The 12,953-nt window shown below is 51.1% G+C and overlaps 1 protein-coding gene across 2 annotated transcripts in view; it reads right to left on the bottom strand.

The window, feature by feature from the left end:
* Thada (THADA armadillo repeat containing) overlaps positions 1-12,953 on the bottom strand; it is a 294,070-nt gene that overhangs the window by 21,847 nt on the left and 259,270 nt on the right. For both annotated transcript variants that reach the window (XM_028892580.2, XM_028892588.2), the window contains exon 36: positions 11,762-11,893. In XM_028892580.2, the coding sequence (XP_028748413.1) occupies positions 11,762-11,893 (132 nt within the window). The remainder of the gene's footprint in view (positions 1-11,761; positions 11,894-12,953) is intronic.

Below are 12,953 nucleotides of genomic sequence, written 5' to 3'. Positions count from 1 at the left end.
ACCAAGTGTTCTATTAGATTTTTGTCTTAAAAAAAGTGCTGCACCCGATGGTCCATGCCTGTAATACAAGCTGTTCAAGAAGCCGAGGCGGAGGGGCTGCAAGTTCAAGGCCTGTGTGGTCCACAGTGAGTGCAGACTTCATGAGACCTTATCTCAAAATGAAAAGTAAAAAGAATCCGGGGATGCAGATCAGTGGTGGAGTCCTTGCCAAGACAGTGCACGAACCCATAATCAGTCCTCAATAAAAAAGCCCTTAACTTGACATTGTCATTACCATTCTTTCCACCATTCTCTGAAAGTCTAAATTCTCATATCAGGTGGAGTAGTAGCTGTCCGGAAGGGCCGGAGAGGTGCTCAGTGGTTAAGAGCTTGTACTGCTCTCACAGAGGACTTTGGTTTGCTTTCTGGCGCTCATGCCAGGCTGCTCACAGCTGTCTGTAGTCCAGTTCCAAGGGATCTGGTACCGATTGGGCCTTCATGTGGACTTTACTTATGTGCTTACACACACACACACACACACCTCTCTCTCTCTCTCTCTCTCTCTCTCTCTCTCTTAAAATATGTTTTAAAAGGCTTAGCAAATCTGAAGATCATTTATTTTCCAAGATCACTACCCCATTGTTTTTGAGACAAGGTCTCATGCAGTCAAGGCTGACTCTGAACTCCCTACACAGCATGGCCCTGAACTGATTCTTTCCTCTCTACTTGACACGTGCTGGATTACAGGCATCCTCACCACGCTGAACCCAGGAGCATCTTTTTAGGGTCTTGCCGCGTCCTTTGTACTGTACAAAAAGAACCTTTCTGAGCTGCCCCCTCCTTCTGATTTAGAGTGCTAGGGGGTATCTGAGGCTGGAAAGCTGGCACCTGGGCTCTGGGGACACGGCTCAGTTGGTGCAGTGGCATCTGCCTGTAACCCTAAAGCTGGGAGGCAGAGACAAGAGGCTTCCTGGCTAATTGGGGAGCTCCAGCTTTGGTGAGGGACCTTGTCTCAAAAACTAGGGTGGAGCATGGTCGAGGAGGATACCAGTGTCAACCTCTGGTCTCCATATGCACACTGCACACACATGTACCACTCCCTCAAAAGACACAGAGTGCTTGGCCACTGCGGCACACACCTTTAATCCCAGTACTTAGGAGGCAGAGGCAGGTAGAGCTCTGTGAGTTCGAGACCAGTCCAGTCGACCTCAGAAGTTCCAGGTTAGCCGAGACCCTGTCAAGAAGACCTGAAGAGCAGCAGTCTTTGGTTGGTATCTACCCCTCTTCTAGCTTCCTTCCTCTTCCTACCTGCTCCAAATTCACCCTCCTTTCATCTTCCCTAGCTCACTTAGCAGGGAACGAAGATGAGCTCTACTGAGCGAGAACCACCATGCACTCACCCCAAGCTTCGCCTTGCATTAGAAATATCATCCTGTCTCCTCAAATCTCCCAACCCATCAAGTCCAGCACTGTAAAACACAGAGTGGGAGTTTCATTCCGTTTTCCATGGTGATGGCCAGCCCCATCTGAAGCGAACCCTGTGACCAGCTCCCTTTCTCTCCAGGTGGCTGGCCTTGGGTCTGGCAGGCTGTGTCATTGGGCATCTTGCCTACTGGGTACTTATTTTAAAAAAAAAAAAAAAGTCCATGGCTTCTGGGGAATGGAAGTTGTGAAATGGAGTGAAAAGAACTTGAAGTCTGTAACTAGTGAACTTTCCCCCCCTCACATGTGAGTAATGACTTGCTGATAGGAGCGGCTCTTTCAAGGATGGAAAACAACTAAGATTTATGACAGGTCTGTTGAAAACGGCCAGCACTGCTCGGAGCCAAGGTGGAAAGGTCAGGCGATTCCTAGATCTATTCTAGGTTGAGAGGGTGAGCAGGAAGGGGATGGGAAGAGAGAAGGCAGGAGGCCAGGGTGGGTACAGAATGCAGGCAGGCTGGCCCGTTGGGAGACTTCCTGTGGACATTCTGAGTTTTGTGCTGGTGTGAACACAGAACCCCTGTGTACAGCACAGGGTGGTCAGAGAAGGCCTGTGCCCCCTGCAGGCCCTGCTCCACACAGTCTGGGGGAAATGAGAGATGGAGGGGCGTTGTCTCAGAAAGACAATTCTGCTTCTGAGGGCTCTGACCTCTCACTGTGTGTTGGGAAGCCACCAGAAAAATATCCCTGCCAGTTTCTCGAGTCCAATCCAATTTTTGGCCAGAAGCTATTCATGTTTGGATCAGTCTCTTACTTATGACTCCTGAAGTGTGAGGGAGGAGCAAAGGCCCAGACTAAGGGTGCTGGGTGCAGTGTGGCACTGCACATGACCCCCTCCTGAGCCCTGTGAGTGCAGAGCCAATGATTTCAAGTGTGGTTGTATAACCACATCTTCATCTTCAAAGTATAAAAATAGAGCGTAGACTATCCAAAAGGCCTCCCCATCACTTCACAGACTGGAGAGGTCAGAGGACTTCCATCATCACGGCCTGGTGGCAAGGCGTGTAATGCCAGGGACTTTTACTCTCTGGTATGACAGGACTGAAGTGCTTGGGGAACCTGGCCAACCCAGCCTGCATGGCTCACTCGGGCTCGCAAGGGGCCACTGGGTCTACAGGGAGACCAGGCAGGAAACCTGCCCACCTCCAAGTCCACAGCCATCTTCATGTCCAAAAGCAGAGTGCTGCAGAGGCCTCTGTGCTGTGTGCCTGCTAACCGGCTGGAGCTGGAAGCCTGGTCCTTCAAAAGCTGATGGTGTCGGGGAGTGGATGAGTCTCTTGCCAGAGAAACACCAGAACTGAAAAGGGTGGGTGTGACCAAAGAGACAGAGTGCTGAGGGCTGAAAGGCTGTGTGGACAAGGAGGTTCTAGGAACTGCCTGGGCCTTAAGAACCCAAGACACTTAAGCAGGCTGACCCAGCACAGCCCAGGACAACACTCACACACGCATGAAGTGGGTATAGGCAAGGTGAATCTACACAGACTGGGGACTCCACCCACCTTGGGTCCTTCCATAGTGTGACTCTGCCGTGCCCCTCCCCATCTCTAGTCTTTAGACTCTAAGTGCCACCACTGACTTAATTCTCCTTGTGGTCGATTCTAACTACATGCTGATGTAACCGCAAGGCTTGTCTTCTGACCAAGCCTTTGCATTTTAGGTGGTGGATGGGCCCTGAGAAGTAGAACAGGGATCCACATTTACATTTATGAAGGCAGTGACAATTTTTCAACCAAAATTCTTATGTGATTTCCCTTTCTCATAAACGTGGCTGCGTGAGTTACTAAGATAACACAACATGGATGCAAGTGAGGTGAAGTCTGCTGTTTGTGAGTGGTACCACACTGGAGAGGGGGGCTCCCAACAGCCAAGGCCAGGGGCTCAGTATCACGCATGTGAGTCCCCAGCTGTCCCTGTGTATGCTGCTGTCTCTCTTCAGTACTAGGACTCTGTAAGGACAAGAGGATGCCAACATCCCATGGAGAAACCGACTTTAGCTGAGCCTGCGGCCACTTAGCTCATCTGACAGTCTTGGGGCTCTGGCTGAGACCTGCAGAACATGAGCAGGTCTTGGCTGCTAAGACTGATGGGGAGTGATGTAACTATTACAGTGGCCTGCCTGCCTGCCTTCCTATTCACCACTGTGCAGATGGAAGTGGGGCTGGACCTGCCATCTTGAACCACAGGAGGGATGGCACACATAGACGCTGCTGCAGCAGCAGGGGAGAAAGAGAAAGTCCCTTATGACAGGCACCACAGCAGCCTGCTGGGCCGCCTGTCAGGCAGTGACCACAGAGTTGAGTAAGCTGCCATGAACTTGGTCTGTGTTACAGACATCACATCCATGCCGACTAAACACCAGTGGCTTCTAGCTTGAAACCGGAGTCCCCTTCAACATATGGCTCACTGGTTCTATCTGGTGCCGTCATTACCTCTGCTGGAGGGGAGGGGAGGGAGGCAAGATCCCAGTGGCAGGGAGGAGCAGAGAAGATAAGCCACTGCCAAGGTCAGCTTTTTGACTCTCACCATGTAGCTCTAGCAGGCCTGGAATTCAGAGATCCGCCTGCCTCTGCCTCCCAAGTGCTGGGATTAAGGTCATGTGCTACCTACCACACTCAGCTAAGACATTCATTTTGACAAGCTCCCTCAGTACACTCGCTGAAGATATCCTGTCCTTTTAGACACGCAGGACACTTGCCACCTCAGAGAGCTGGCCAAAGCACAGCCCCTAGGACCCTGTCCAGTGACCTTACATAAAGACACATCCAAACTGCTGTCCTGTGCTCTTTACATATGTTGGGATTCTGCTGCGCTCCAGTTGCAGGACTGCACATGCGCAGTTCAGGAGCTAGACAAGGGGTCTTGAGTCTTATGTCATCGGTGTGCGCTGGTGATTGCGTATGCATGGCTGTGGTCACGCACTCTGTGCACGTGTCGTGGCTCCATAAGCCCACCTGTGCCTTAAAGAGTCGTGACTCAGACCCCACCCTCTCTCTCTGTTCTCTTCTCTTTCCCCCATCATCCTTCTCTCTCTCTGCACATGCTCCTTCCCCAGGCCTGGTTCTCTTGTTGCCCCCACCCCTCTTCCTCCTAATAAAGCTCTGATACTGATACTGGAGTAGTCGTGCCGGTAACCAGCGCCGCTTATCATTCTTACAACAGAGAGACCCTGAGGGACACTAGGTTCACAAAATGACACTGCCTGAATGCACACATGTACTCCCAGCATGGGCCCAGGTAAAATTCCTCTCTGAAGCATCCCAACGGCAGCCATTTTCCTCCATTCTGCTCTGCTTTGAAGACCTTCTGTCATGTGGATTCTCAGTCAAAAAAGGGGCATAGGAAGAAGAAAGCCCAGGCTAGCCTACTCCAAACAGGCCATCTGAGAACAGGATTTGGAGGGTTTTGTGGGCAGGATAAAGGTTTTCCAGAGCTCAGACAGCACTCTTTACTTTCATGATGGCAGGACGTTCAAGAATAAGGGGCCTTAAAATGGCCTATGCAGGGCCTACTCGAGCTTAGCTCTGAACTTGCCAAACCTCAGGCTATATAATGTTGCAACAGCATGGACTGGACAACTGTATTTTGGGAGAAGATATCTGGGGCTGAATGAACTCAGGGAGCCAAGGACATGTATCTGCTCCATGGAATGCTCAGACACTAAGAAGGAATTGGGGAGAGCTGCTCACCAGCAGGCTCCTGAGTCACCTAGCCAAATCAGGGGTGAATGAGACCAAAGCCGATCCCCGTCACCATAATTCCCTTACCAGTTTAGGGTCAAAGAGGAAAGGCTTGGGAGAAGGCGCAGACAGTAAAACGCTTGCTGTGCAAACCGAGGACCTCAGTGTGTCCCCAGCACTCATGGGAAAAGCCGAGCACAGCAGCACACAGCTGTAATCCTGGCCCTGAAGCTTGGAGAGACAGATTCCCGAGGCTCACTCCAGCCAGTCTAGCCTAATCAGGGAAGCCCCATGCTAGTGAAAGACTGTCTGAAAAAGAAGTGTAAATGGTCCTAGATCTGCAAACGAAGAAGGTGCTTGCCCCGGTGAAGAGAGAGAAACGCTGCGTCGTCCTGTGTAGTCCTACCATGGCAAGTGAAGGCTTTCACACAGAAGGGAAGCCAGGAAAGGAGGGCTGAGCCGTGAGCAGTGACTAGCAGGCACAGCTACCCTTTGCTAACTGGGACAGTGAGACCCTGCCAGCCGCGTCAGCACCAGATGGCTTAAGTCCTAGACTGTGGGCTTATCGCCGCCTACAGAGGTCAGTCACCTCAGGGTCAGTGAGATTGGCTGTCAGGAACAGCATGAGGAGAGGCGAAATAATGCAAAAATGGCCTCATTTCCTCGAAAGGAGCTTGTTGTCTCTCTCTGGGGCTTAGTCACTGGGAGGCCATGGAAACATCCTATCACCCCAGCAACAAGGCTCAGCCAGAGCACTCATGGACACCTGCAAGCTGCTCCCAGGTAGATGTGTTAGTTTATATCTGTTTCTGTACAGCATGGAGCCAGCCGCTGGTGACGCACTGTCTGAACACAGGTGGACGTACGTCAGGGCCCAGGCTCCCTGGGAACAGTGACAGATGGGAAGGTCAATGTGGTATGTAGTCACTGGAGCTCCACTATGACAGTCCTCTAAGGCGACTCGGGGAAGGGGTGGAGCCTCCAGGCCACACTGACCCGATGTCTGTGACTTGAAGAAGTGAATGAGGAGACAGAGAGCATTCCTTCTGTGCAAACTGCAATTCCTCCCTTCCCGTGTCTCCTCCACCAGAACCCCGGGACAAGAAAGGAACACCCTGGCAATTGGAGGCAATGGAGGAGGCCCAGAGCTGGCCTTGGGGTGGGGCTGTGTGGAGGGAGATGCTGGCTTCATAGAACATTCTCTTCTTCCACCCAGGCAGCATTTTCTTCCCTGACTCTCAGCTCACCTATCCTAGGAGTCTGCACTGGTCTCAGAGGTCACACCTACATGTCTGTCACTTTCTCCGTGAGAATCAAGGTGTCTGGGAGGCAGAGTGCTTCCCTGAGCCCCATAAGGTCCGTGTTTCAGACTCTGTACCCCACTAACAGTGTCATTTACCTCTCCTTGCCTCTAGGTCCCTCACCTGTAGGTCACAGCTATGACCTTGCATCCCTGTGTGACTCGTCCCCTCTTGGAGGAGACTGGAGGACAGGAACACCGCAGTCTGGTTCAGGACTGCCTGCCGTCTCTGGAAATGACACTCTCCCATTTTAATTCTCCCGTCTATCTCAGCTCTAGACAGCTCTCCCCAAAACACTGAAATAAACCACCCACAGTAGTTTAGAAAATCTCTAGTGTCCCTGTGCTCTCGGCTTCCACTTCCTAGACCTGTAGCCTGCTCTCAGAAGAGGCCACGAAAGGGCAAAGCTTTAGTCAACACAGGGTCCCGGCTTCAAGTCTCACTCTGGCCCTCAGGGTCACGGGCTCTGGACACTGGTTTACTGATTTACTACTCAGAACTTTTTGTCTGGCTTCAAATGAGGAAAAGCATCAGTGTTCTTCTGGTACTACAGGCTAGTGTGGAGCATTCAGAGGTGGAGATGAAGGAAGTGTCCTTCAGTCAGAGCAGCTGCCATTGCGGTCCCCGAGGAGGATGTGCACAACCTTAGTCACTAGGCTGCGCCTCCCCAGGGTGTGTGCTCATACTTGAACTTCCATCCTGGGGCTGGACACAGGGCTTAGTGTTGAAAATTTTAATTTAATTTTATTCTTATGTATATGGGTGTTTTACCTGCACGTACGTCTGCGCACCATGTGTGTAGCACTCTCAGAGGCCAGAGGAGGGTGTTCAGGTCCTCTGGAATGGCGTTACAGTGTAGAATAACCATGTAGGTGCTGGGAACTGAACCCTGGTCCTCTGGAAGAGCGACCGGGAGTGCACTTAAGCATTGAGCCGTCTCTCCATCCTCACAAACACATCTTAAAAAGCCACCCTGCTTGAGAAAGGAGGGATGACAAGGGAGAGAACAAGGAAGTCTGGATCTGCCACAGCCCAGACAGAGTAGATGCTCGACCAGTCCTTGGTGAATTAGTGTTTCCAGGAAGCAGGGGCCTAACAGAGCTTACAGAATCTGCTGGGATGGGATCTCCCACTTCAAGGCAACTTCTTTTCTCTCTGTTCTTTTTCTTTCTTTGAGACAAGATCTCTACATAGCCTGTTCTAGAACTCCTATGCAGACCAGGCTGATCTTGAACTCACAGTCTCATAGAATAATTTCTTAACAACTTAAAATCCAAAGGGGTTTACCTTCATCTCTCCCTCATCAGGTCAGTGCTGAAAACATTAAATCCTTATTGTTTTGAACTATTTTGACTGATACATTCTTCCCATCCATCTATTCATCCATCCATCCATCCATCCATCCATCCATCCATCCATCCATCCATCCAACAGATTACACAGTGATTTTTAGTGGATGCCAGGGTCTAAAAATCAAAGCAGGGAGCAAAGACAAAAACCTACTCTATACAGCAAATGGGAGGCTGGAGGGGGACTACCAAGAGTTTGACATCAGCCTGGGCTATGTAGTGAATTTCAGACCAAGGCACCCTGGGCCACAGGGTGAGGCCTTAATCTGAAAAACAAAACAAAACAAAAAACCCAACAAAAACAAACAAACAAACCAACCAACCAGGACCAGTAAGATTGCTTAGTGGGTAAACGCAGCTGCTGCCATGCTTGGTGACTTGAGTTTGATCCCAGGTAGAAGCAAAAACTGACTTGTGCAAGGTTCTTTGACCTCCACCATGCATGCTGTGGCACACTTGTACGTGTACACACACACACACACACACACACACACACACACACACACACACCCATTTCTACTCTTGGGGAGCTGCTGTTCTGCTGGAGGGAGTGAGACCACCACTCACTAAAACCTGCAGAGAATGAAGACAGCAGGGGAGGGAGGGGTCAGCAATGACCGGGTGTGCACCACAGTCTGGGGGGCCAGGCAGTGCTCTGTGGAGTGGTGCTGAGGCTGAGACAGGCTGGGATTAGTGGGTAGGCAGGTACAGGAAGGAGGAAAGGCCAGTGCAGGAAGAGCAGCGTGTACAGAGCCGCGGTCCTCAGGCTGGTGTGACAAGCCTCAGGAAGACTGGTGGCTAGGGTGGGGGGAGGGTGGAGAGCAGGAGAGGGGTCGGGTCAGGAGGGCTTTTGGTGCTGCTCGGGGGCCAGGGTAGGGAAGTGGGCAGGGGAGCAGCAGCATGGACAGCTGTCATAGTGAGCCCTCTCATCAGGAGCCCCATGGACAAAGTGGGACAGGAGGAGGCATGAAGCGCAGGCTGATGGACCTGAAGAAGTGCAGGGGAGAGAGGGCAGGGCTCCAAGGCCAGCACAGGAAGTAAGACTGAGGATGGAAGGGCTTTGTGAGTGCTTGCTGAACGGTGGGCATGGCTGATCTCATCGTTTCTTCCTTCACATAGGCAGGATGCTACCTTCAAATGGAGTGGTTCCACATGTATGTGTATGTAATTGTATACACATGAGTGCAGGTGCTCATGGAGGCCAGGGGCTCTCCCTTAAACTGGACTATAGGTGGTAGTGAGCCTCCTGGCTTGGATGCTGGGAACTGAATTCGGATTCTCCTTAGGAGCAGTATGCGCTCTTAACCTCTGAGCCATCTCTCCAGGCCCTGGCCCCTCCCTGAAAAAGACCGACGGCACACACAGAGGACTGATTCTCAAAGGCTTTAGAGACAACGCACCTGAGCAGGTTAGGAAGAACCTACAGGAAGGCAGAGGGAGCACGGAGGAGATGCCTGGAGACACCTCTGGGCCCAACCCTGCAAACTGCCTGTGAGCGGGCAGGAGGGACACAAAACAAGAGTCGACTCCCAGGTCTGAGGCTGGTGGGCAGCCTTCAAAGGTTGGAGGTGGAGCCGCCTGTGACTCAGCATAAATCTCCAAAGGCCCGAGGCTCTGCTGACTGAGCTGTCTCACCATGAGGCCACTGTGAAATGTCACGGTGACCTAGTACTCTATCTCCATACTCAGGCCTTCTTCCCTGATTGCTCAAGGGTTGGAACATCTGAGGAGTGTCCATCTTTCATGCTGGCTCACTGACTCTCTGTGGGTGGCAATGGCGCACATATGTTATGTGTGTGTTAGGGTGGTGACGGGGAAGAGAGCACTTTGCGGGGAGTTGAGCAAGTGTGGGGTTTTCCCTCCTTGTTGCCCAGGGCTACAGGGCTGTCTGGGCTTGCTTTCTACAATGCCACCTGCCTACGTTCTAATCTTAAACACTTACCTCCCATACTATGCTTCCATTCAGTGTTCTGCTTCTCTGCCAGGGCTCACTGTGATTCTACAGTTTTTATGGGCTACCACGCCATACCTAGGAGGTTCCTTCAGGGTCTCCCAGTTAACTGTGTCCATGGCCTGCACCATCGCAGGCTGGCTCTCTGCTCCACCCCGAGTCCCAGGCAGGCCTGAGAGGCCGGAGACTGGGGCCTAGGCGAAGGCTGGCAAATGCCCGAGACAGTGAGGGCCCGGGACAGCTTGTGTGATCTACCTCCTGAGTACTGGGACTCAGTACATAGTGTGTGCCACCAGGCCTGGTTCACATAGAATCTAATTCATTAGCCCTAGCTGAGCTGGACCACACCATGTAAGCCAGAGCAGCCTTGAACTGTCAGCAATCCTGCTTCCGCCTCCCCAGTGCTGAGGTGACAGGCATGAACCTCTATACCCAGCTTCTAAATCCTTTTTATCCATCAGGATGAGCAACACGAAGTTTGGTAAGGAGGCTTTCTTAAGGAGACTTATACAGGAGTTTAAGATGCAGAAAGGCTCAATAAAAATTAGTGATCTCACTTTCTTATGAATCAAGCTAGAAGGAAAATGAAAGTGATAATATATTTGTATCATACATGAACTTGGAAAACTGAAAGAAATAAAAAGAGAGCAAAGACTACAATTTTAAAGATACGAGAAAACGGCCATGTGTGAATTCACTGTGAAATTCTTGTTTGCATCTTAGGCAGAGCAGGTCCCTGGAGAACATGGATATTACACACACACACACACACACACACACACACACACACACACACACACCCGCTCCCGCCCTGCGAGTCTGCTGTGTACTTGCCGTACATCACAAGGATCCTCCTAGGAAAAACTCTGGGTCAGACGGTGAGAGAGCTGCCAGTCCTCACGACCTGGGGTTCGAGCCCAGGACCCGCAGTGGAAGGAGAACTGACTCGTACAAGTTATCCTCTGTACACCCCACCCGCCCCTGCCATGCGCGCGCACAGAGACAACTAGATGTTAATAAAAAGGAAAGGCAAGCTTCGATGGGAAAGGGATGACTCCACGGGGATCATTCATGTGGTCTGCAGGCCGGCACTGGGGAGCAGAGCACTTCTGTACACCACTCGGAGCTCCCTCTTTGTGCTTCACTGAGAGGCCAGGTTGGTCCTGGCTGAACCTGCCTTGGAGTAACATAACTGCAAGACTGTGCGAAAACTAGCTCCTTCCCTCCATGCACAGGAAAGCACACACGGCAGAGCTGAGGTCTCCACAAGCTCGAACACTGCAGGAACCCTCCCTGTACAGACCAGTACAGTGCTTCAGAGAGTGGTCCTTGCCTGCGGATACAGTTACAATACTGGACAGCTCTGTCCTCTCCTGTTCAGCTGTCCATATGGGGAACTTCTATGCACAGCTGTGATTCCTGCCTCAGAATGGCAGTCATGCTTCTCATCAGGGTGACTGGCCCAGAAACATCCTGCAATCCAGGCCGAAGTATTCTACATCCATAAACATAGTCCCTGTCCCAGATGGTCAGCTCACACAGAAGTGTGTGACCTTGCCTCCATTCTAACTTCTCATCCCTTAGGCCAGCAGCCCATGTCCTCCCTCAAGAGGAGTTCCTTTTTGCTTGCCTAACACCGAGATGACCCCAGGCCAGGGCTGCAATGGCTGTCCAGTGAGTGAGTTCAGCGCTACCCATCCAGACCTGTCCTTCTGCCTGACTCCTGTCTCTTGGGCTTCTGTGGTTACCAAATAAGGAACAAAGGCACAGAAAGGCAGAATTCAACTTACACACATGAAAACTCATGTAGGAACAAAATGATGGCTCAGTGATTCCTGCCTTATGTAAGCATGTAGATAATCAGGATCTGCCCTTATTTAAAACTGGACAATGCAACCAAGAAAGGATGCTGTATATTAAATTTCTACATTTGAAATCCACTTTCTCTAGGAGGTTCTAAGTAGAGTCTGCAGATGCGGTCCTGGAGCAGTAAGGGAAGATACAAGGTCAAGAACAAGGTACCTGTTGACTGGCAAGTGTTTGCTTGTGACGTGGCTGTTGTCACGATCTCCGCGGCTGCCTCTCTGACGGTTTGTTCCTCACTCTGCAGAAGGGTAAGGACACACCTCCAGAGAGAAAGCGTGTCCTGCAGTTCTGTAAAGAAAATCATGTCAGGAGTTCATGTCATCTACAGTGTCACTGACAAGCGTGTAGTAAGACTGCTTCAACCGCATGTGGGAGGGACATTATGAAGAAGCCACAGCCATTCCTTTTTGGGAGGGGGCGTTACTGTAAGACAGGAAAACCTGAGGTTGGACCAACACTGGAACAGAGAGGGTCCTGCTGGGGAGTCTGGAAACATCTTTTTTGTAGGAGGAGGAAGGGCAGAGTCTCCAGAAGGTGCTGACTGGCCTACAAAGTTCTGGACAACTCTCTAAAGTGGCACAATTTATGTAACAAGAATGTTTTTAACACGGTTAATCCCAGCACTCAGAAGGCAGGTAGATCTCTGTGAGATTAAGGCCAGCCTGGTCTACATACACAGTTCCAGGACAGCCAGGGCTACATAATGAGACCCTGTATGGAGTGGGGTTTGAGCTACATGGTGAGAACTTATCTCAAAAAACCAGAGTACGTTGCAGAAGTTAGTTTAGTGTAGTCTGGGAGACTATGAGAACTTACCAATTCTGAAAAGCAAAGTATTAATCAATATCAGGTTTGGGGGCAAGAATCCAAAGTGGGGAAGGCCATGACAAAGGGCCTGTGTTACATGTTTCTGGGGCCTGTTTTCTGCTGCCACTGGCCCTTGGCATGGGTTCTGCTGGTTACATGCTTTTTTAATTTTTGAGACAGGGTTTCCAGCAGCCCAGGCTGCCTCAGATTCACTCTGTAGCCCGAGATGGCCTTGACCTCCTGAGACCCTCCTGCTTCCACCTCCCAAAGGCTGTGATTCTGGGCATGTGCCGCCATAGACTCCATCTTGAGTTTTCTCAGTACCAAGGTCATTGAACCTCTGAAACATTCCCCTCTTTAGTCCCTTTCAAGATGTCATCACATCTCTGGCTGGCTGCTGCTCTTGATGAGCTGGCCACTGGCCATCGCTGATCCTCCTCCTTGTTTCTGGCATGCCATCCCTAGCACCAGCAGCTAACACAAACTAAGACTCAATTCCACACAAGAATTTCAGGTTGTCTTAAACAAATTCTACTTGTTG

The sequence above is a fragment of the Peromyscus leucopus genome, chromosome 22, assembly GCF_004664715.2.
Source record: "Peromyscus leucopus breed LL Stock chromosome 22, UCI_PerLeu_2.1, whole genome shotgun sequence".
Taxonomy (NCBI): domain Eukaryota; kingdom Metazoa; phylum Chordata; class Mammalia; order Rodentia; family Cricetidae; genus Peromyscus; species Peromyscus leucopus.
This window is presented reverse-complemented; position numbering and strand designations above follow the sequence as displayed.